Below are 24,926 nucleotides of genomic sequence, written 5' to 3'. Positions count from 1 at the left end.
ACATCTTTTTGGATGTTTTTCTACATTTTCAAAAATATTGATTTCTATTACAACACAGAATACAAAGTGTACAATGCTCATTTTATATTATTTTTATTACAAATATTTGCACTGTAAAAATGATAACCAAAAGAAATAGTATTTTTCAGTTCATTTCATACAACTACTATAATGCAACCTCTTTATCATGAAAGTGTAACTTACAAATGTAGATTTTTTTGTTACATAACTGTGCTCAAAAGAAAACAATGTACTTGAACCTACAAGTCCACTCAGTCCTACTTCTTGTTCAGTCAATCCCTAAGACAAACAAGTTTGTTTATATTTACAGGAGATACTGCTGCCTTCTTATTTACAATGCCATCTGAAAGTGAGAATAGGAATTTGCATGGCACTTTTGTAGCCAGCATTGCAAGGTATTTACATGTCAGATATGCTAAATATTTGTATGCCCCTTCATGCTTTGGCCACCATTCCAGATGATATTTTCCACTGAATGCATCCGATGCATACAGCTCACTTCATCGGATACATTCGGCTGACATGCTTCTATGCTGATGATGCTTGTTAAAAAAAATGCTTTAATTTAAATTTGTGACTGATCTCCTTGGGGGGAGAATTGTATGTCTCCTGTTCTGTTTTACCCACATTCTACCACATATTTTATGTTATAGCAGTCTCCGATGATGACCCAGCACAAGTTCATTTTAAGAATACTTTCACGGCAGATTTGACAAAATGCAAAGAAGGTACCATTGATTTCTAAAAATAGCTTCAGCACTCAACCCAAGGTTTAAGAATCTGAAGTGCCGTCTAAAAGCTGAGAAGGATGAGATATGGAGCATGCTTTCAGAAGTCTTAAAAGAGCAATACTCAGATGTGGAAACTACAGAACCTGAACCACCAAAACAGAAAATCAATCTTGTGTTGGTGGCATCTGACTCAGATGATGAAAATGAACATGCGTCGGTCCGCTCTGCTTTGGATTGTTATCAAGAAGAAACCATCATCAGAATGGACGAATGTCCTCTGGAATGGTGGTTGAAGCACGAAGGGACATATGAATCTTTAGCACATCAGGCACATAAATATCTTGTGACACCGGCTACAACAGTGCCATGCGAACGCCTGTTCTCACTTTCAGGTGACTTTGTAAACAAGAAGTCGGCAGCATTGTCTCCTGCAAATTGTAACCAAACTTGTTTGTGTAAGTGATTGGATGAAGTAGGACCGAGTGGACTTGTAGGTTCTAAAGTTTTGTTTTATTTTTGAATGCAGGTTTTTTGGGTATATAATTCTTCATTTGTAAGTTCAACTTTCACGATAAAGAGACTGCACTACAGTATTTGTATTAGGTGAATTGAAAAATGCTATTTCTTTTGTTTTTTTACAGTGCAAATATTTGTAATAAAAATAAATTTAAAGTGAGCACAGTACACTTTGTATTCTGTGCTGTAATTGAAATCAATATATTTGAAAATGTAGAAAACATCCAAAAATATTTAAATAAATTGTATTATATTATTGTTTAACTGCACAATTAATTTTTGTAATCACTTGACATACCTAAAAGAAACCAATTTCTAAAGGCATACACCATTTAGAAGAGAAAACTAACCTAAGTAAAAGTCGTATTTGGTCATATTTATCTGAAAATTCAACTTCTGTAATTACACACTTCGGACAGTGAAGAATGTTATGTTATTTCGGCGTTATTGACTGATTTCTAAAAGTGCACTTATTACATGTTTGTCTGGTCACATATATGTATTTTAAAAAATAAAATTAGCCCATGATAGCATTTGAGGAGGGACTAAATCCAGATTACCTTTCCTAAGTGAATAGTCCCACTAAAGTCAATGAATCTATTTGCATGAGCAAAGGAAGAATGATTTTGCCCAATGTCTTTAAATCATTGTACAGATGTTAGCTAACTAGTTATTTCAACAAGTTCAATAAGTATTGTAAGTGTATATTCCTCTAATTTTCCTTAGATGAGGGAGCTGATGTACAGAGATAAAGTGCTTTTCTGAGGCCAGACACAATTCACTTTGAGGGTGAGAATAACTAAAAAGTTTGTCAGGTTTCAGAGTAGCAGCCGTGTTAGTCTGTATTCGCAAAAAGAAAAGGAGTACTTGTGGCACCTTAGAGACTAACAAATTTATTAGAGCATAAGCTTTCGTGAGCTACAGCTCACTTCATCGGATGCATTTGGTGGAAAAAACAGAGGAGAGATTTATATACACACACACAGAGAACATGAAACAATGGGTTTATCATACACACTGTAAGGAGAGTGATCACTTAAGATAAGCCATCACCAGCAGCAGGGGGGGGAAAGGAGGAAAACCTTTCATGGTGACAAGCAAGGTGGGCTAATTCCAGCAGTTAACAAGAATATCAGAGGAACAGTGGGGGGTGGGGTGGGGTGGGGTGGGGGGAAGAAATACCATGGGGAAATAGTTTTACTTTGTGTAATGACTCATCCATTCCCAGTCTCTATTCAAGCCTAAATTAATTGTATCCAGTTTGCAAATTAATTCCAATTCAGCAGTCACTCGTTGGAGTCTGTTTTTGAAGCTTTTTTGTTGAAGGATAGCCACTCTTAGGTCTGTGATCGAGTGACCAGAGAGATTGAAGTGTTCTCCAACTGGTTTTTGAATGTTATAATTCTTGACGTCTGATTTGTGTCCATTCATTCTTTTACGTAGAGACTGTCCAGTTTGGCCAATGTACATGGCAGAGGGGCATTGCTGGCACATGATGGCATATATCACATTGGTAGATGTGCAGGTGAATGAGCCTCTGATAGTGTGGCTGATGTGATTAGGCCCTATGATGGTATCCCCTGAATAGATATGTGCACAGAGTTGGCAACGGGCCATCCAGTCCTTACTTACAGACAGCCCCCCAATCTGAAGCAAATACTCACCAGCAACCACACACCACACAACAGAACCACTAACCCAGGAACCTATCCTTGCAACAAAGCCCGTTGCAACTCAACTCAAACAACTCAGGCTTTGTGAGATAAATAGGAAAAACAAATTTCAGAGAGAAAGAGCCATTGATGAAAACTTCCTATTCCTAGTCTCAAATCTAGGGAACAACAGTGAAAAAGAGAATGTAAACATGTTAGTGGTAGTTGAAAACAGCTTGATTCACATTTAAGTGCACATAGGTATGCACAACCATTAACAGCCTTACAAAGCATTACGTAAAAAGAAAAGGAGTACTTGTGGCACCTTAGAGACTAACAATTTTATAGCAGTTGACAAGAACGTGTGAGGAACAGTGTGTGTATGTGTGGGGGGGGGGAATAAGAATGAGGAAATCGTTTTACTTTGTGTAATGACACATTCACTCCCGGTCTTTATTCAAGCCTAATTTAATGGTGTCCAGTTTGCAAATTAATTCCAATTCAGCAGTCTCTCGTTGGAGTCTGTTTTTGAAGTTTTTTTGCTGAAGAATTGCCACTTTTAGGTCTGTAACTGAGAGACCAAAGAGATTGAAGTGTTCTCCGACTGGTTTTTGAATGTTATAACTCTTGCTGTCTGATTTATTCTTTTACATAGAGACTGTCTAGTACAGACTCCAACGAGAGACTGCTGAATTGGAATTAATTTGCAAACTGGACACAATTAACTTAGGCTTGAATAAAGACTGGGAGCGGATGTGTCATTACACAAAGTAAAACTATTCCCCCCCACCCCTATTCCTCACGTTCTTGTCAACTGCTGGAAATGGCCCACCTTGGTTATCACTACAAAAGGGTTTTTTTTTGTTTTGTTTTTTTCCTCTCCTGCTGGTAATAACTCACCTGATCACTCTCATTACAGTGTGTATGGTAACACCTACTGTTTCATGTTCTCTGTGTCTGTAAAACCTCCCCACTCTATTTTCTACTGCATGCATCCGATGAAGTGATCTGTAGCTCATGAAAGCTTATGCTCAAATAAATTTGTTAGTCTCTAAGGTGCTACAAGTACTCCTTTTCTTTTTGCGGATACAGACTAACACGGCTGCTACTCTGAAATAAAGCATTATGTAGTCACTCCCTCATCAATAGGGAGATATAGTGCTTCCTAGTGGTTTTTAAAACATTAGCAATGTGCCCTGCTGCAAATGAGTTTTGAGTATATGTTTCTATTTTATAGGTATTAAATGTGTAAATAAAGAGCACTTTCCACTTTTTTTCCTCTTTAGTGCAACATTTTCACATACTTCACAATCAGTGGATGATGCCAATATTGTCACATTGGTTGGTGGGTGGGTGGAGAGCAGTGGTGAATATTTTGACAGAGAAATTACAATTCTCAACAGTATTAAAAACAAAAAACTCTAGTTAGAGAGATGGAGCCTGCGGTAGGGTGGGAACTGGAATACAGTGAGAGAGAAGTTAGTGGTAAGAACATAAGAATGTCCATACTGAGTCAGAACAAAGGTCCATCCAGCCCAGTATCTTGTCTACTGACAGTGGCCAATTCCAGGTGCCCCAGAGGGAGTGAACCCAACAGGTAATGATCTAGTGATCTCTCTCCTGCCATCCATCTCCACCCTCTGACAAACAGAGGCTAGGGACACCATTCCTTGCCCATCCTGGCTAATAGCCATTAATGGACTTAACCTCCATGAATTTATCCAGTTTTCTTTTAAACCCTGTTATAGTCCTTGCCTTCACAGCCTCCTCAAGCAAGGCATTCCACAGGTTGACTGTGTGGTGAGTGAAGAACTTCCTTTTATTTGTTTTAAACTGCTACCCATTAATTTCATTTGGTGGCCCTTGTTCTTATATTATGGGAACAAGTAAATAACTTTTCCTTATTCACTTTCTCCACACCACTCATGATTTTATATACCTCTATCATATCCCCCCTTAGTCTCTTCTTTTCCAAGCTGAAAAGTCCTAGTCTCTTTAATCTCTCCTCATATGGGACCTGCCCCAATCATTTTAGTTGCCCTTTTCTGAACCTTTTCTAATACCAGTGTATCTTTTTTGAGATGAGGGGACCACATCGGTACGCAGTATTCAAGATGTGGCCATACCATGGATTTATGTAAGGGCAATAAGATATTAGCCGTGTTATTCTCTATCCCTTTTTTAATGATTCCTAAGATCCCGTTTGCTTTTTTGACTGCCGCTGCACACTGCGTGGACGTCTTCAGAAAACTATCCACGATGACTCCAAGATCTTTCTCCTGATTAGTTGTAGCTAAATTAGCCCCCATCATATTGTATGTATAGTTGGGGTATTTTTTCCAGTGTGCATTACTTTACATTTATCTACATTAAATTTCATTTGCCATTTTGTTGCCCAATCACTTAGTTTTGTGAGATCTTTTTGAAGTTCTTCACAGTCTGATTTGGTCTTAACTATCTTGAGCAGGTTAGTATCATCTGCAAACTTTGCCACCTCACTGTTTATCCCTTTCTCCGGATCATTTAACCTGGAAGGGAGCTGGAAGTAGCTGAAACATAGTCACTGAGGGACGTGTCAAGTGGATTTAGCAGGGAGGCAGGATAGATTGTCAGGAACAGAGTTGAGGGAGGGAAGGTGCAGCTTGGGAGAAATGGGCTAGGGAACTGGTAGAGAGACCACCAGGCCAAGAAGGAGCGGCCCATAAAGAGATGGAATATAGGGCTGTGTTAAGGAATGTAAGATGGCATGGACTTGGAAGGATGGCCAGGAATAATGGAGAAGAAAGGTTGCTGTGGTTGTACCACCACCAGCAGCAGCGCGGAAGTAAGGGTGGCAGTACCGCAACCCCCTCTATAGTAACTATGTGATCCCCCACCAACTCCTTTTTGTGTCAGGACCCCTACAATTACAATACCATGAAATTTCAGATTTAAATAGCTGAAATCATGAAATTTACTATTTTTAAAACCCTCTGACCTTGAAATTGAGCAAAATGGACAGTGAATTTGGTAGGGTCCTATTTATTATATATAGTGGAGCAGTAATTTCTTACATAGTCATTGACACCAACAATGAAAAATGCTGAAGTAATCCCAATACAGCACAGAACTAACTGCACAGGTAGCTAGCAGCAATTTACTTCTCATTACAGGAAACATTTTAATAATTAGCCTGATCAATATTATAAAGCTAATGAAATCCAGTAGTAATATTTCAGATGTTAGTGTCTGTATTGCTTTGTGGTGAGCTGTAAGGACAAGATTGTGGATCTTACAACAAAATCACCAAGAGGTCATAATAACCACTTTTACCCTTACATTACTTGGTTCTTTTTTACAAAGTCTAACAACTGCAATTTGCTCGCCTCACAGTTACTACCTAATTACATCTCTGACCCCTCCTGGTCTATTTGAGCATACCTTCTCAGGCCTCAGGTGCCACTTCTATCTTGGGTGGAGTTATATGACTTTCCTACTGTCAGAGTGGGCAGTGGGTTGAAGTTCCCTTGTATAAACTGTGATTACTTCAGCAGACGTAATTTGGAAAAGACCATGTTCCTTTGTTCCTTCCAAGAGCAATGACAGAGGTATATACAAAAAGAAAAGGAGTACTTGTGGCACCTTAGAGACTAACAAATTTATTAGAGCATAAGCTTTCGTGAGCTACAGCTCACTTCATCGGATGCATGTAGCTCACGAAAGCTTATGTTCTAATAAATTTGTTAGTCTCTAAAGTGCCACAAGTACTCCTTTTCTTTTTGCGACTACAGACTAACATGGCTGCTACTCTGAAAAGAGGTATATACAGTGACCACACACGTTTCAGCCTCTTTAAAGCAAAGTATTAAATTTTTTAGAACAAAGCATTTCTGAGAAAACGTTTTTAAAACAATAACAGACTATAGTCATATCTACTTTCCCCTAAGACTTAATATTTCCTGGAACTAGGAAGGCCCAACTTCTTTAGAGAGACTGACTACCTATAGTCTGTCTATATCAGCTTGTGTCCCTAGATAGCTTCTGACAAGCGACCCCCTAGGTCACCAGAGAACTGCTTTTTAACTGTTCTTTTGATCTCCAGGTCCTAGCTTTTGCAATTTGTCAGAGACAGGATCCTTGAAAGTAACAGCTTGCCACATTATCTTTCTAGGTTTCAGAGTAGCAGCTATGTTAGTCTGTATTTGCAAAAAGAATAGGAGTACTTGTGGCACCTTAGAGACTAACAAATTTATTTGAGCATAAGCTTTCGTGAACTACAGCATCCCATATTATCTTTCTAGTGAGTGCTGGTAAGTGCTCACTTAGATCTGTTGTGTTGCTTTTCTCCCATGGACCCCTATTAAGTTAGATCAATTCAATCAGACAGGCAATTCTAATAACCCACCATACAGTAAGGATACCTCACCAACCAGTACACTTTCAGTGTGATGGACCTCATTATTTTTAGATTATTCCTACCACTCTTCCATCACAATTCACCATTGAAAAACTGTTCATGCTTCATCCATTTGCCAATTATTTGGTGGTTTTGAGGTGTGCTGATCTCCATTCACCTAGCAGCAATACTGAGAAAAAAATCAAATTAAGAGGCACTTTTGTAGGCAATCTTAAGAAACCCCCAAAGTCACAAGTGATTTGCTCGCAGGCAGGGAAGCTAGGAAAACTTCCACTCTAAACATCCAGTTCCACAAATAAGGCTTGTATTTTATTGTATTCTGTGTCTCTGTGGCTTCTATGACCATTTGCTAAATAACAACCCTGTCCAAGAAACTTGCACACACTCGTTGTGCTCTAGGCAGGCCAATTCAGCGTATGTGTAGGAGTAATTTAAAAACAAACAAACAAAATAAACCAGGACGGAGAGAGCAGAATTTGGATGAAAAGAACAGCAACGAGCAAAATAACAAAGAGAGACGGGGAAGGGGGCGAAGGAGGGAGAGAGAAGGGAAGCAGTGAAGGATGGAAATAAACGAGTTGAAACTATATTCTATACATCGGGTGCCTCTTCGGCCTGCCTGGCTTTCGGGGGTACACACGGTATGTGTGCGGGGGGGGGAAAGGGGGGCTACCCCCTGCAGAGCAGAGCCCTCTTGAATTAGACCTGTCATCTAAAATGGAATCCGTGTCTGGAGCTGCGGAGCGCGCGGTTTGCAGATGCAGAGAGCCCCAGCGTGCAAATGCTCAAGCTCAGCGCCGCTGCGCCGAACCCACGCGCGGCGTATAAGGGCTCGGGCTCTCAACACGCCACAGAAGCGGGTGCAGCACCGAGCACCAGCCTATTTCTCCCTGTCACGCGTGGGGCCTCCCGGGAAACGCCCCTGCAAAACGCGGGCATGGGTCCAACACAGTCCACAATCCTTCCTTCCTTTCCCCCGCCCTACCTCTCCAGTCTTCGCGCCGTCACATCCCCCCGATTTACAGCTACCAAGAGACGCGCTTGACCAGTCAGAGGCTGCCTTGTTGCGGCCTGTGTATGGAGTGCCGTGATTGGATACAGCAGGGAGGCGGGTTCCTTTGCTTCCTGTCATGCTTTCTTTTGGTTGCATCATTTCAAGCCGGCCGGTTGCTGGCGCCGTGGAGGGCGAGGCGACTGGTGAGTGCTGGGAGCTGGGCGGGCTGGCGGGCGGGTTATCCAGAGGTGGGGTGGAGCTGTGCTGTGCTGTGCTGTGCTGTGCTGGGCAGGGCAGGGGGGCTCTGCTGATTATCCACTCGCAGGGATTTGGTGCAGTGACCCCTTTCCCCCCCCCTCCCGTGGTACCAGCTGTTGGGGTGGGGGACTAAGCATGAGGGGGTTGTGCCCGGGAGGTGAGGGGAGGGCTGGGCCTTAGCAGTGACTGGAGGGAGGGGTGCGCGCGTGGGAGGGGGCATGTGCCAGCTCTTGATGGGGTTAATGGGTTTCCTGGGCCCCAGGCAGGACCTTGGAGGGGAGACTGTGAGTGCCTGGCTCTTAAGGGGTTCTTCGTTTGTGGTAGTGACGTAAGGAAGATTGGGCAGGGGTGTGTCTGTGCCCATTTCTTGAGGGGTAGATGGTTAAGTACAAAGCAGACTGTGAAGAGTTACAGAAGATTCTCACAAACCTGGGTGACAGGGCAACAAAATGGCAGCTGAAATTCAGTGTTGATAAATGCAAAGTAATGCACATTGGAAAACATAATCCCATATATATATGCTAAATGGTGGGGTTTAAATTAACTGTTACCACTCAACAGAGAAATCATGGAGTTATCCTGGTTAGTTTTCTGAAAACATATGCTCAACATGCAGCAACAATCAAAAAAAAGCTTACAAATGTTAGGAGCCATTAGGAAAAGGACAGATAATAAGACATAAAATATCATAATGCTAATTATATAAATCTATGGTACACCCATCCATCACCTTGAATACTGCATGCAGTTCTTGTCTCCCCATCCCAAACAAGATATATTAGAAATGGAAAAGATACAAAAAAGGCAACACAAATGATTAAGGGCATAGAATAGCTTCTGTATGAGAAGAGATCAAAAAGACTGGAACTATGCAGCTTGGAAAAGAGATGACTAAGGGGGAATATGATGGAAGTCTAAAAAATCATGAATGGTGTGGAGAAAGTGAATAAGAAAATGTTATTTACTCTTTCACATAACCCAAGAACCTGTGGTCATCCAATGAAATGAATAGGCAATAGGTTTAAAACAAAAAGGGGAAGTACGTCACACAGTCAACTTGTGGAACTTGTTGCCGGGGGTGAGGTGAAGGCCAGAACTATAACCGGGTTCAAAAAAGAATTAGAGACTTTCACGGAGTATAGGTCTAATAATGGCTAGTAGCCAAAATGTCCAGGATACAAGTCCACACCCTGGGTGTTCCTAAACGTCTTACTGGCAGGTGCTGAGACTGGATGACAGGGGTTGGCTCACTTGATTGCCCTTTTCTGTTCATTCCCCTTAGAAACAGCTGGCATTGGTTACTGTCAGAAGACTGGATACGGACCCAGTATGGCAGTTATTATGTTCTTAACCTTTAACGCCGAGAGTAAAGGGAAACTGCTAATAATGAATACAGTAGTACAAATATTGCATTATAAGGAAACATGCATTGTTAATAACTTTTAAGTTATTAAAACTAATATTTTGAAAGTCCAATTTTGTCCTTATTATAATTGCTACTTGCTTTATATGTTTCTCTCAGCTTGGAAATTGAAAATCAATGAAGCCAGTTTCATGTTTTTTATGATCAGTTTCTTTTTGAGGTTCCCAAAACTGCAGTGTTCAAGTGGCAAACAATGCACGGATGGTAAAGATATCTGTTTAATATATGGGAATTTTAAACTGTCAGTGCCTTTTTAATTTTAGAAATATGAGATCATAACATGCCTCATGTTCCATTAAACTTTCATGGATTTGATATTGATTCTTTACTCGCTGGTATTTTTAAAGATCTGTAGAATGTAGTTACCTGTTTCCTTATCACCAAGTAAGCAACAAGTCAAGGAATTAACCAAAGGATGCTAAATAAAGAAACTAACATTTCTTGCAAAGTACAGTACATTGTAAGCATTCTACTTGTACTGGCATGTTAAGGGAAATATACTCTTAAGGAAGGCTGACATTTGACTGGTTTAACTGTAATAGATTTGACTCCTTTCCCCTGGGGAAAAGTTACCCAGATGCCCCCTTTGAGCTGGAATAAGCATCTTTACGAATGGCCATACTGGGTTAGACCAAAGATCCATCTAGCCCAGTGTCTTGTCTTCTAACAGTGGCCAATGCCAGGTGCCCCAGAGGAAATGAACAGAACAGGTAATCGTCAAGTGATCCATCCTCTGTCGCCTATTTCCAGCTTCTGGCAAAGAGAGGCTAGGGATGCCATCCCTGGTCATCCTGGCTAATAGCCATTGATGGACCTATCCTCCATGAATTTATCTAGTTCTTTTTTGAACCCTGTTATAGTCTTGGCCTTCAGAAGATCCTCTGACAAGGAGTTCCACAGGTTGACTGTGCGTTGTGTGAAAAAATACTTCCTTTTATCTGTTTTAAACCTGCTGCCTATTAATTTTATTTGGTGACATTTAGTTCTTGTGTTATGAGAAGGAGTAAATAACACTTCCTTATTTACTTTCTCATGATTTTATAGACCTCAGTCATATCCCCCCTTAGTCATCTCTTTTCCAAGCTGAACAGTCCCAGTCTTATTAATCTCTCCTCATATGGCAGATGCTTCATACCCCTAATCATTTTTGTTTTGCCCTTTTCTGAACCTTTTCCAATTCCAATATAACTTTTTTGAGATGGGGCGACCACATCTGCATGCAGTATTCAAGGTGTGGGCATACCAAGGATTTATATAGAGGCAATATGATATTTTCTGTCTTCTTATCCATCCCTTTCTTATGATTCTGAACATCTGTTCTCTTTTTTTGACCACCACTTGCACATTGAGTGGATGTTTTCAGAGACCTATCCACAATGACTCCAAGATCTCTTTCTTGAGTGGTAACAGCTAATTTAGACCCTATAATTTTATATGTATAGTTAAGATTGTTACGACTTTTTTTGTTTGTGAGATGACATGAAGCTATTGTCAGGTAATGGAGGCTCTTTTACCATGTAATAGCAATATCATAAGAACTATAGCATTAAACAAATCTTGGCCATTGTTTTTTTTATCTGTTAGATGGAGTGACTTGCAGTCACTGCAGAGCTGTCAGTCCCTTCAATGAAGGATCTCTTGGTTTTGTTTGTGTGATCAAGCTAATATAAGGAATGAAAAATTTGCAACAGTAGTTGTAGGATGAAGAGATAAATTGAAGTAACTGTATGCAGGGATTTTTAGGTAGTTAGGTGTAAACTTTGTACATTTCTTTAACAGTTTGGCCTTTATTATAGTATTTCTTTAATTGGTCCTATGTATTCTGAGGCATTTCAACATAATTTCTGGAAGAAATGTGACTGTTGTTATTTTAGACAGTGTTGCATCTTTTGTGATGTCTTACCGGGATGAAATAAAGTCCTTTTTCTTCTGCTTCCCTTTCTGGGTTCTGCCATAAATCTCTGCTTGTGTTTCAATCGGTTTTCCCAGATTGGGATTCAGAAACTCAATTTAATCATAATAAGTTTAAATCTCTAATTGTAGGGCTAAAACACGCTGTAGGAAATTGGGAGATCACTAATTTATCACTTCTGCAGTTTCACTGAGAGTTGCATTGTTACAGACCTTAGACAAGGTGGCATATCTACCACCATATGATCTCCCTCTGTTCTAAGTAAGGGGAAAAGGCCCACATCCTATACTACGGTCTCCATCATTGCTACCACCAGCCAAGCTGTTTTGAGGGAGGATTGTTTTCCAATTTTTCCTAGTACAGGTGCAACCTAAATATGTTGGAGTATTACACAGAGTTTCTGGGTGGCTATCTGGAAAGTTCCAGTGGGGGAAGAAAATCATGCATAGAGAACTTTCTACAAGTTTAGTCTTGAATTAGCAGCTATGTGATGAGTTGTGTACAATGCTACTTAGAATGGAACAGAATAACTCAGCCAGAAGAGATGGGTTTTATGGTCTAAGCATAAGATTTGAAATACATGTTGAAACTGCATGTTCAGAGCCTGGTGTGGCTCACTGAGTCCTTCAACTTCATGAAACAGATACATTGTGTTATATTGTTTTGTTCTCCACCTGACCCTTTAGTGTAAGACCTTTAAAAGCAAGTTTGCTGTGTGGCAATCAAATATCCTATGATATTCTTTGCTATTGGACAAATTCCCTCTCCACATCCACATGTTAAATTGTGCTGTTCACAGGTTGTCCACCTGGCTTTTGCCCTCTATTCTAGCAGTGGTGGATTTTCAGTGTTGAGATGTGGTATATTTCACTTGCTTAACTCAAAGAATGTGTTCAGCACTGTGCTTCAAAGAGTTTTCAGCCTAAAAGAGACAGAAAATGGGACATGCTGGGTATCCAGTCTTGTATATTTTTTTAAAAAAGTAATTGTTAATAATTTTACTCAAATGTCCATCTTCAGGAGGTGTTTGTATAAGGGGAAGGTGGAGATTTGAACTAGCCTGGTGAGGAAATTTCATACATGTGGAATCGGACATGAAATAGAGAATGGGAGAAGATGAATAAAGCATGAATGATCACATCATGACATAGGAAAGTGATGTGGAACTTGACTTCAAGACAGCTGAAGTCAGCAGGAATCTTCGGATCAGACCTATAATTAGGATTCTATAGGACTTTAGAAACTAACTGATAGTAATACAAATATACATAAATTATTCTGATTGTAATATTTTACTTTTTTTCTCATTTTAAATACTTTGGGTTGCAGCTATGGCAAAAAGTGATTCATAATCTTTTTTTTAATTCACAACCCACACAATGGCTGAAATATTTTAAATCCACCATGCTAAATTATTTGAATTGTGTTAATTTATGCTATAATTACATTGATTTAATATATTTTAAATAGAATTTTAATAGGCTCCTGATTTTAATGCTTATGTAATTGTATTTCCCTCTTCTAGGTAAAAAGGCTGCTATTTGTCCATGTTAGCTGTAGCACCATCAGTACAGATTGAAGAACACTGTTCCCACTGAATGTTGTCTCCTTTTAAAAAAAAAGTATGTTAAAAATGTATTCCCTAGTAGTATGTTGTTTACATTTAATTTACTATTGAGTAATTGCACTAAATCGTGAACTAAAGAAGACATAAGAGAGACAGCAAAATCATAGTACTAGTACAAATGTATGCACATATATGGCAAAATCTTATTTCTTTCTTAAAATAATTAATACATAGCTTAGTATTTCATTCTGTGTGGAAATGTTGTCTCACCAAAAGTAGATATAGAGAGATTTCCACAATAAAATACTCTCACATCACTAGCAAAAACAATAATTTCTGCCTGTAATAAACTCGGAAAGTAATCATGTCATGGTTTTTGTTGCTTTATGTATATCATTTTGGTTGCTTGAGTTTTCTGTCCTGAGCCTTTTTATCATATTGATGCTTGACTTGTATTGGAGATTGATGGCATTTTAATTATATATCTTTTTACTTATATGATTTTAGCAGCATCAGTAGTGGTTGGAGGGTTAAGTTCTTCACTTATGGTGCAAGGCTTCCTCTTGGTATCAATTTTGAAATATCCAGTATACACTGCTTTTAAAACATTTTTGGAGACAGAAGTAACCTTTTGAAAAGAACTTCTCATTTAAGAGAAGTTAAACTTTGAAAAATTCAGCTTGCTTGGTTTCATACTTTCATGCCAGAAGAATGATAGATATTAAAAAACAAAAACAAAAACTGTTTTAACCAGTCAAAATCAATACAGCTTTTATCATCACTTCTGGTTAAGGCCCTTGTTACAGATCCCTGGGTTACAACCTGGACCTGTGGGACTGCTGTGGCCCCTTAGCTCTCCAATCTGGGCTGGGCTGTCTGTTAAAATGCTATGCTAGTGACAAGCAGCAAACCCCTCCAGGTGCTGTGATCACTCAGCCAACAACATGCGGAGACACACCAGCCAAATTGCATGAATGCTCTCTAAGCCGCTCATGAACTGTAAACAGGGAGAGACCAGCAAACTTCCTCCCCCTCTTCCCATGCCGACCCAGCCTCGCACCTCAGAAATGTACCATCTCACACGTCTCAAGACCTTCTCTTGAACAATGCAAACTCAATAATTCATTTGCCATGTCATCAAAGGATAGTGGATGTTGCCCAGCCTTTATAATCTGAGCAGATCCTCCAAGAACTTAGGACAAACTCACCGTTTACAGTTAAACATGAAAATAAGCTTATTAACTACAGAAAGATAGATAGATAGATAGATTTTTAAGTGATTTATAAGTGGTAGGCATAGAGGTCAGGATTGGTTATATAAGAAATAAAAGATTAAAATTACATTCTAAGTCCTAAACTTTATCAGCCTAAGCAAGATTTGAATCAAGCAGTTTTTCTTATCCTACTGGATGTTGCAGGCTGCTTACAGTTCGTAGTAAACAGGCTGAATTCCCTTTTCAGCCTGGGACCAATCTCCCCAGTTCTTTTTCTTCCCAAAGTTCTTGTTGCCTTCAGAGTAGGTGGGAGAGGAGAGCAGTCAAGTGGTGATGGCATTGCCCCCTTAATTTTAAACTGTCTTTGAGGGTCTGGAAAGATCCTTGCTGGTCACGGGTGCTAGGTAATCCCTATTGTGTTCTCTCAGCGGTTTTTGGGAGGGGCCCGCTGGGAGAGTAGATTGTCCTTAATGGGCCATCAACACATAGCAAGCTAGTCCTGATGTAAATCTGTGTTGGGGTTGTTAGTTGCTCCTTTGTTGGCACTAAAAGGCTAGCTGTGGGCATCTCCTGGACTCTCAGCATATTGCAGTAACAAGCATGTAGCAAAACTTCATAACTTCAGAGGATAGTAATGTTAAACAGATCATGACTTCGCGAATAATACCTCACAAGGCATACTTTACACAAAACATATCATAATTAGGGCTATCAAATGTGATTAAAAAAATAATTGCTATTAATCACACTGTTAAACAATAATAGTATACCATTTATTTAAATATTTTTAGATTTTTTTTACATTTTCCAATATATTTCAATTACAACACAGAAAACAAAGTTTACAGTGCTCACTTTATTCTTTTGATTACTAATATTTGCACTGTAAAAAACAAAAGAAATAATATATTTCAATTCACCTAATACAAGAACTGTAGTGCAGTCTCTTTATAACAAAAGTTGAACTTACAAATGTAGAATTATGTACCAAAAAAACTGCATTCAAAAATAAAACGGTGTAAAACTTTAGAACCTACAAGTTCACTCGGTCCTACTTCAGCCAATCACTCAGACAAACAAGTTTGGTTACAATTTGCAGGAGACGATGCTTCCCACATTTTGTTTACAATGTCACATGAAAGTGAGAACAGGACGTTTGCATGGCACTGTTGTAGCCAGCAACGCAAGATATGTATGTGCCAGATGTGCTGAAGATTCATATGTCCCTTCATGCTTCAACCACAATTCCAGAAGACGTGCATTCATGCTGATGACGGGTTCTGCTCAATAACGATCCAAAGCAGAGCGGACCGACACATGTTCGTTTTCATCATTCGAGTCAGATGCCACCAGCAGAAGGTTGATTTTCTTTTTTGGTGGTTTGGGTTCTATAGTTTCCACATCAGAGTGTTGCTCTTTTAAGACTTTTAAAAGCGTGCTCCACACCTTGTCCCTCTCAGATTTTGGAAGGCACTTCAGATTCTTAAACCTTGGGTCGAGTGCTGTAGCTATCCTGAGAACTCTCACATTGGTACCTTCTATGTGTTTTGTCAAATCTGCTGTGAAAGTGTTCTTAAAACGAACATGTGCTGGGTTATCAAAGGAAACTGCTATAACGTGAAATATATGGCAGAATGCGGGTAAAACAGAATGGGAGAAATACAATTCTCCCCCAAGGAGTTCAGTCACAAATTTAATGAACACATTATTTTTTTAACAAGCATCATCAGCATGGAAGCATGTCCTCTGGAATGGTGGCCGAAGCATAAGGGACATGTGAGTGATTAGCATATCTGGCACGTAAATACCTTGCAACGCCGGCTACAAAAGTGCCATGCAAACGCCTGTTCTCACTTACAGGGGACATTGTAAATAAGAAGGCAGCAGTATCTCCTGTAAATGTAAACAAACTTGTTTGTCTTAGGGATTGACTGAACAAGAAGTAGGACTGAGTGGACTTGTAGATGCTAAAGTTTTACATTGTTTTGTTTTTGAGGGCAGTTATGTAACAACAACAAAAAAAATCTACATTTCTAAGTTACATTTCCATGATAAAGAGATTGCACTACAGTACTTTTATGAGGTGAATTGAAAAATACTATTTCTTTTGTTTATCATTTTTACAGTGCAAATATTTGTAATAAAAAATGATATAAAGTGAGCACTGTACACTTTGTATTCTATGTTGTGATAGAAATCAATATTTTTGAAAATGTAGAAAAACATCCAAAAATATGTAATATATTTCAATTGGTATTGTATTGTTTTAACAGTGTGATTAATTGCAATTAATTTTTTAATCGCAGTTACTTTTTTTGAGTTAATCGCATGAGTTAACCGTGATTAATCGACAACCCCTAATCATAGTCATATAATGGTGAATATGTGGGTAGAGGGTGTCATTTTGAGGTACAGTGTATCAGTCTCCCTTTTGTGTTTTATATTTGGGGTTCAAATAGTTTCCATCGGCTTATATCTCCCTCTTGTGTCACGGGAATGATGTTTTTTCAATAGACTGCTACGTGATTTTAGTAATGCTTTTGACACAGTCCCACATGACGATTCTCATAAGCAAACTAGGGAAAAATGTGGTCTGGATGAAATTACTGTAAGGTGGTTGCATAACTGGATGGAAGACCATACTCAGAGTAGTCATCAATGGTTTGCTGTCAATTTGGGAGGGTGTTGCCTAGTGGGATCTTGGAGGACTATGTCCTGGGTATAGTACTATTCAATATTTTCATTAATGATTTGAGTAATGGAGTGGAGAGTGTGCTTCTAAAATTTGGGGATGAGACCAAACTGGAAGGCGTTGCAAGTACTTTGAAGGACTGGATTAGAATTCAATACCACCTTGACAAATCAGAGAAGTGGTCTGAAATCCACAAGACGAAATTCAATCAAGACAAGTGCCAAGTATTGTGATTAGAAAGGAAAAATCAAAGGGGAATGGGGAATAGCTGAAAATGATCTGGAGGATGTAGTGCTTCACAAATTGTATGAGAGTCAACAATGTGATGCAGTTGTGAAAAAGGCTAATCTCATTATTGTGTATATTAACTTGAGTGTTGTAAGACGTAAGAGGTAATTGTCCTGGTCGGCACTAGAGAGGATTCAGCTGGAGTACTGTGTCCAATTTTGGGTGTCACAATTCAGAAATACTGTGGACAAATTGGAGGGAGTCCAGAGGAAAGTGACAAAAATGATCAAAAGTTTAGAAAAACTGACCTTTTAAGTCAAGGGTTTTTAAAAAAAAAAATAAATAAAATAAGTGGGCATGTTTAGTTTTGAGAAAAGAAGACAGAGGGGTGACCTGATAAGTCTTCAAATATGCTAAGAGCTGTTACAAAGTGGAATACAGTAATCCAGTTGTCTTTCACGTCTACTAAAGACAGGACAGGAAATAATGAGCTTACTCTTCAGAAAGGTAGTTTTAGATTTAGACATTAGGAAAAACTATAAAGGTAGCTATTGTATAGAATAAGTTTCCAAGGGTTGTGGTGGAATCCCCAGTCATTGGAGGTTTGTAAGAACATGTTGGACAAATGCTCATCGGGGTGGTCTAATTTTATTTGTTCTGCCTCAGATCAGGGTGCTATTTTGATGACCTTCTGAGGTTCCTTCCAGCCATATATTTCTGTGATTCGGTGTTTAATTCTTGTACCCTGAGCTCCCATCGTGAGGTGGATGCAGTGTTTTGGAGGCTATGAACAGTGCAACCCAGTCAGGAAGGGTACTGTGACCTGCTTCTGGGTCATGACACAAAGACCAGAAGTAGTAGAGTCAGAATATAGCATTGTTGTTTTTGTATTATGAATGGTTTGTTTTTAAGGCACTAATTTGTCCTTTATCCCCCACTGTATCAAAGTACTAGATTTAACATAGTAAACTCTCTGCTCTAGTCTTGTGTCCAGTTGTAGTTTATCTACTAATGTAGCAGCTTGATATAATTTTTGTGGTAGCAGTTTTTATTGGCTTAATGTCTGTTAGTATTGTTTATGCCATAGCTTCAGGTAACTAAGCATAGTTTTGTAGTATTAAAAGTCAAGTTTTTCTAAATTCTGTCCTGCAAATTGAGAAAACTGACCTATAATGAGGAGTTGCTACATCCCTGATCTTGCCCATTAAATAAATGGTTTTTCTACGCAGTTCTGAACCATTAGACTTCCATCAATTCAGGTAAAATTCCTTTGTGCTGTTAAAAATAGAACATCTTTGCTATGCATGTGAATGTGTGCCCTGTGGTTACTGGAAACTGTGGTGTTGGTACAGTGCTCCAGTTAGTAGAAATGGGCCAAAAGTAATACTGTGATTTATGCATGGAGTCTGTGATATCATAGCAGCCTCCATAGCCCGGTTACAGTTACATTTTATTAGTATCTTATGAACAAAAAAGAACTTTTAAAATATTTACTGTTGTGAGGAATTGATGACTTCAATCAGAGAAGGTCACCATGTAGATACTGGGTAAACTTATGGTTTAGTATGTTTGTATTTGCTGCCAATCAGAGGAAAACATTGTGTTTGACAGAACGTGTGTAGTGGTTAAGGCAGAAGGCTTTGCATTTGGGAAATATTGGTTTTATTTTCACTTCGGCCACTAAATGCCTGTGTGACCTTAGGGCTGTGAACAAAATATACATGATCCCTTCCTCCAATAGTGACATGGAGCTAATTAATGTTTGTAAAGCACTCCAACATCCTAGGGTGACAGGTTTCAGAGTAGCAGCCGTGTTAGTCTGTATTTGCAAAAAGAAAAGGAGTACTTAGTCTCTAAGGTGCCACAAGTACTCCTTTTCTTTTTATCCTAGAGGGGAAACTGCTGCAGAAGTGTGAAGTATTGTTATTTACATTAAATAAATCTTAACATCTAGGCCAGAGGTTCTCACCAGGGCCGTCCCTACCCATACGCAAAGTATGCAGCTACGTAGGACACCAGGAAATTTGGGGCACCAAATTTCTAGGTGCCCTGTGCAGCTGCATGCTGCTCCATCTCTACCACATGGCCCCTGCCCCTACTCCACCCCTTCCGCAAAGCCCCTGCCCTGCTCCACCGCTTCCCGCTCCTGCTCTGCCCCAGCCCCAGCCCTACTCCCCTCCGCTGGTGAGTGCAGGCCCAGCCCTGCTGCAGTCCTCAGGGAAGTACAGCGACCTGGCCCCAGCTACACCGCCGGTGAGTGCTGGGGGGGGCGGTTCCTCCCTGCCCCCCGCAGAGGCCTTGGGGGTGGGGAGGGGGCTGCATAGGGCCCCAGAATAGCTAGGGATGGCCCTGGTTCTCACCATCTCAATTTTTTTTGGTGTCCTCAGAGTGCGGCCACCAACTCTTGCTGGTAGCTGTTCAGACAATTTTTCATAAAATACTTAATTTACTTTAGAAAAAACAAATTTGCACAGGTATATGTTCAAATCATAGTAATTTATGTAGGGGTTTTTTTCAGACTCAGTAATAAAAATAATGTACAGTTGTCTCTATTCTTTATTGGACCTAAACAGAATAGAAACACAAATAAGGTGCTCTGCATGTTCTTGTCTTTTCTTATTGTTATTTCTCTCCCCCTTTTTTTTTTTTGGCTGCATTTTTTTAGACTTGCTAGCTACTGTGAAAAGTGATATTTGTATGTTTGTTAATATCATTTTTCACAGCAGCAGACTTGTTAGCTAGCTGGGAGGCAGTAAAAAGTGATATTAACAAATATACAATATCACTTTTCGTACCAGACTTACTCAGCCCTGGCAAGCTGGGGAACAAATTAAACCTTGGATGGGGAGCTGGGTAGGGAGGCAGCAGTGGAGATAAGATGGGTGATGAGCCTAGGGATAGAGTCCTGTGGCCAAGGGATGGAGGCCACCGCTGAGTAGTCAAAGCCCTGAGCCCAAAGCCTTGCGGTCAGAGCCCATGGCAGGAGCACGTAGCCTGAACCTGCTGCCCACCACACCAGGGCTGAAGCCAGAAGCCTGAGCCCCACCGCCCTGGGAAGATGGGCAACTCACATCAGCTGTCTGCTCCTCCGGTTGTTTTCAAAGGGGGGCAAGGCCCAACTCCTTCTGGCAGCTGCAGAGGAGGGGCCGCTGCTTTGCTCCTCACTTCCCCAAATCGCCACCCAAGAGGCTGTGGCCTCAAGAAATGCCTCTGGTGGCCGAATGCAGCCACAGTGGCCGCATTTGAGAAATGCTGTTCTAGGGTTATTGCTAGCCTTGTTAGAATACACAAAAGCATTGTCTTGTTCAAGACTCGTCAGCTAGTGGTTTCCCTGATGAGCAGAAGATGACTTTATGCTATAGCAATAACCAAGGCTAAATGTGGCATTAAGCCATGTACTGGAGATGGCGCAGAGTCGTGCTGTCCCAGGAGACATTTTTCTCTAAGGAGGTACTTCCTGGAGTGCACAGCTACTGCGCCAAGGTTCTGTGGATCTGTCTGTCAGTTGTCAATTGGCTCTACTGGCTGACCTTGTTGGGGGAGAGGATCTGCCTCCTTCATATGTCCTTTGCACAGAAAAACACTTTCATCATCTCCAGTTCTGTGGAATTTTTGCACTCTGAGCACAAGGACTCCCTTTACGTGTCATTGGGTGCTTTGCTTCCCTCCAACATTTTCACAGCGGTTAGACACAGTCTGGCCCAAACTTGTGAAAGATATGTGGCATATCTCCTCCTAAAAGGGCCATGTATTTCTGAAGATATATGAGGAAAATTGAGGAAAATGAGCCACTCTTACTGTTATGAATATAGTACAAATCAGGGATTGAAAAATTCACCTGCCACCTCACTTAGGTGAGCGGTTCTTGGATGTGTTTTGAGAATGATGGGCGTGTGATGGGTTTGATCACGGAGACCCCCTTGGGACTGCCACTTGATGTGCTGAGAGTACCTCTGAGTCCATTTTCCCTGCCAGCTAGGGACTTCAGTACCCTGTCTTGTTGAGCCAGATACACTAGCCTGCTGCAAACACCGACCCAGGTCTGAACCATGTCCCCCAAAGCTGCAGACTTAACTGAAAACAGCTTAGGAAGTGCTCCTGTCTTTAGCACCCAGACACCCAGTTCCCAATGAGATCCAAACCCCAAATAAATCTGTTTTCCTCTGTATAAAGCTTATATAGGATAAACTCATAAATTGTCTGCCCTCTATAATACTGATAGAGTGATATGCACAGCTGTTTGCAAAATGAAACAAAACACGCAAGTCTAGGCCTAATATATTAAGAAACTGATTACAGATGAAATCTCATCCCCAGAGATGTTCCAATAAACTTCTTTCACAGGCTAGACTCCTTCCTAGTCTGGGACCAAGCCTTTTCAGACCAACGTTGTAGGCTGTGGCCTGGGTCCAGCAATCACTCACACTCCCGTAGTTACTGTTCTTTGTTCCAGTGTCTTTCAGGCATTTCTTTGGGGTGGAGAGGCCATCTCTTGAGCCAGCTGAAGACAAAATGGAGAGGTTTCCAGGGCCTTTTATATTCTCTTTCGAGGGTGGAAACCCTTTTGTTCTCCTGTGCAAAGTCACAGCAACAAGATGGAGTTTGTAGCCACCTGGGCAAGTTACATGTCTGTGAATAATTCAACTTTTTGCAGGCCGACACCATTGTTTACATGTTAGTTTGACCGTTCCCAGGAAAGCTCAGATGTGGATTGGTGTCTCCCAAAGTCCATTGTCAGTTAAGTGTTTCTTGATTGGGCACTTACTGAGAATAGTCCTTTCTCAAGAAGCCGACCAAATGCTTCACCGATGCTGCTTAGTATTAAACACATTGAGATACAAGTACCTAGCCAATATTCGTAGCTTCAAATACAAAAATGATACACACACATACAGACAACATAATCATAACCAGCAAATTACAACCTTTCCATAGAATCTCACTTGACCTCCTCTGTACAAGACCCGGGACAACCATAGGATCCTGCTTGCAACAATGATCTATACGGTCACAGTTCATGTCAATAATGTCACAGGGTGGACAGGCTAAGCTGTCATTTTCTGCAGCATTTAAACTTTCATGTTTTAAAAAAATGAAGCTTCTGGATTTTATGGCTGTGTGTATTTTAAAAAAAACTAAAAAAAAAAAAAAAAAAAAACCAAAAAAACCCCCCACAAAAATAACCTTTTGATCATTAATTGATGCTGTCTTCCTGAGTAGTGTTTCTGATGCTTCTCAATATACTTGACAAGACTGAATACAATTAACAAGGCTCTGTCTTTTCAGTTCTGTGATTCACAAACCTGTGCGCAGCAGTGAAACTGAAGACTCTGACTGTTTCATTTTTGCTGTGGTTTGGGAAACCCAGAGCAGTAGCAGCAGATATTGGAATAGAGACAGATTAAAGCTTCTTCCCTCTTTCGCTTGTCTCCACATCCACTTAAGCAGGCAGGATTTCTCCTGAATATCCCTGTGTCATTGGTATCAGTATGTTCCATCAGCACAGGTTCCACCCCAGCACTCGCAACAAATTTATGTAGATGTTTTGTGAAATCTGTGTTCAAACCTGAGTGTCTCACAGTCACATACTCATGTATTTCTAATGGTCAAATCTTCTAGCACTATTGCATCTCCATGTGCTGGAGAAATCTTGTTTGTGAGTGAGAAATAATTGTCCTTGTAGTGTGTCATTGACTCAGCCAGAATTAGAGTACAGCTTTGGGCTCTGATTTTTACACTGGGCTGTTTTTTAGTTCTTCAGGGAATTGCCAGGAATAAGCAAGAATGGGCTGTTGGCTGAAAACTTTGGCTTCATTTTTTTACTGTGAGCAGAGAACTTTGCCTCTGAAAATTAGGCAAACAGGTTGATCAGAACTTGTCAGAGCCATTCACCAACTCCCAAGGTGCATAGTGGAGGTTTTACCACCAAATAATGGGGAGCAACAGAAGAAAAGTAATGAACAAGAGTGGGAAAATGTTACTGAACAGCTCTGGTTGCAAAGTCAGATAGAAATTGTTGCTCTCCACTTTTCTTCTTTCTTATCACTGATAGAATTCCCTGTCTCCTTGTCCAGACCCTTCCATCTTCATCCTTCACCACACATATATTGTACTTCCTTTTACATTGCCATGTTAGTTTAAATGCTGATTTGGGATCTAGCTCAGATCTTTAAATTTAAAGTGTTAAATTTGAGCTGCTTTTTAATACCTGGGAGAACCACAACCTGACTAGAGGGGGAAAGCATAATTTCTTAAGTTTTGCATGGAAGTGCTCCTTCAAATCTTGAAGAAAATTTGAAAGGGCATTTAGTTTTAAGTAGCCAAGGAAACCTAGTGGAAAACCAACAATGAACATAATCAAGAGTAAACAGAGAACCACTTTCTCATACTATTGTATCACCATGAAATATGAAAATACTTCATAGTGTATTTAGAACAGACTGCTACCTTAGTGACGATTTTGAAACAAGCTGCTAAGCTGTGATCAACAATCATACTGTGATATGGTGGAATATACTATGAGATTCTTTTCTAATGGCATAGTGTACTGTATTGAGAAGCTATTTATCCTTACTTGTTCTGTCTTGAAAATCAAAACTCATTTTCTACGTGATATTGTTTGATCCTTATAGGGGAAAGAATGGTTCAGCAAGTTGCAGAAAACATAAATTTTCCTCAGGAGGAAGAGAAGATACTGAATCTCTGGAACGCACTTGGTTGTTTTCAGGAATGCCTAAAACAGTCAAAAAACAGACCAAGGTAAAAAGTGGCATAAAAGATACGCTGGTATGCATGAAAATAAAGTGCTTATTTACCTGTAGCTCTTCTCCCTTCTGCTTGTCCACTCATACTACAGCTGCTGCCTCCTTTAGAACTCTTTCTAAACCAGCACCACTTTCCATGTTATTACCTTTTCTTTTTTTTCCTCCTGAAGAACGTGTACGTGTGTGTGTGTGTGTGTGTGAGAGAGAGAGAGAGAGAGAGAGAGAGAGAGAGAGAGACAGGTGCGCGCGCGCACACACACACACACACACACACACACACACACAGAGACTTCACATCAGTTTTAGCTCCGGTGCTGGTATTGTAGAACTTCAGAGATATGAACTGACCAGCCAACCACATACCTCATTTGGAACCAGAAGTATACAATCAGGCAGCAGCGGAGACAAAAAAGTACAGTACAGTTAATTTTGTTTTTAGTAGTTTATATTTAAGAGAAAGCAGCATTTTTCTTCTGTATAGTAAAGTTTGAAAACTGTATTAAGTCAATGTTCAGTTGTAAACTTTTGAAAGAGCAACCATTATGTTTGTTCAGTTAC

General features: G+C 40.1%; 1 protein-coding gene and 1 non-coding gene across 5 annotated transcripts in view; both read left to right on the top strand.

The window, feature by feature from the left end:
- Window positions 1–8,414: 8,414 nt before the first annotated feature.
- Window positions 8,415–24,926, top strand: part of IARS1 (isoleucyl-tRNA synthetase 1) — a 178,299-nt gene continuing 161,787 nt past the window's right edge. Inside the window, exons 1-3 of one of the 4 annotated variants that reach the window (XM_038410535.2) lie at window positions 8,472–8,513; window positions 13,429–13,525; window positions 24,237–24,363. In XM_038410535.2, the coding sequence (XP_038266463.1) occupies window positions 24,245–24,363 (119 nt within the window). In that variant the 5' untranslated portion in view covers window positions 8,472–8,513; window positions 13,429–13,525; window positions 24,237–24,244. Of the gene's footprint in view, window positions 8,514–13,428; window positions 13,526–18,756; window positions 18,864–24,236; window positions 24,364–24,926 lie in introns of all 4 variants that reach the window. The other 3 variants (XM_043518835.1, XM_043518834.1, XM_038410534.2) reach the window with 3 other exon arrangements.
- Window positions 18,921–19,055, top strand: LOC119859608. The gene has a single exon (XR_005294272.1). It is a non-coding gene; the product is annotated as a small nucleolar RNA SNORA84 (small nucleolar RNA).

This window comes from Dermochelys coriacea, chromosome 7, assembly GCF_009764565.3.
Source record: "Dermochelys coriacea isolate rDerCor1 chromosome 7, rDerCor1.pri.v4, whole genome shotgun sequence".
In the NCBI taxonomy this organism is placed as follows: domain Eukaryota; kingdom Metazoa; phylum Chordata; order Testudines; family Dermochelyidae; genus Dermochelys; species Dermochelys coriacea.
The sequence above is the reverse complement of the archived record's forward strand: the minus strand, read 5'-3'. Positions and strand labels throughout refer to the sequence as shown.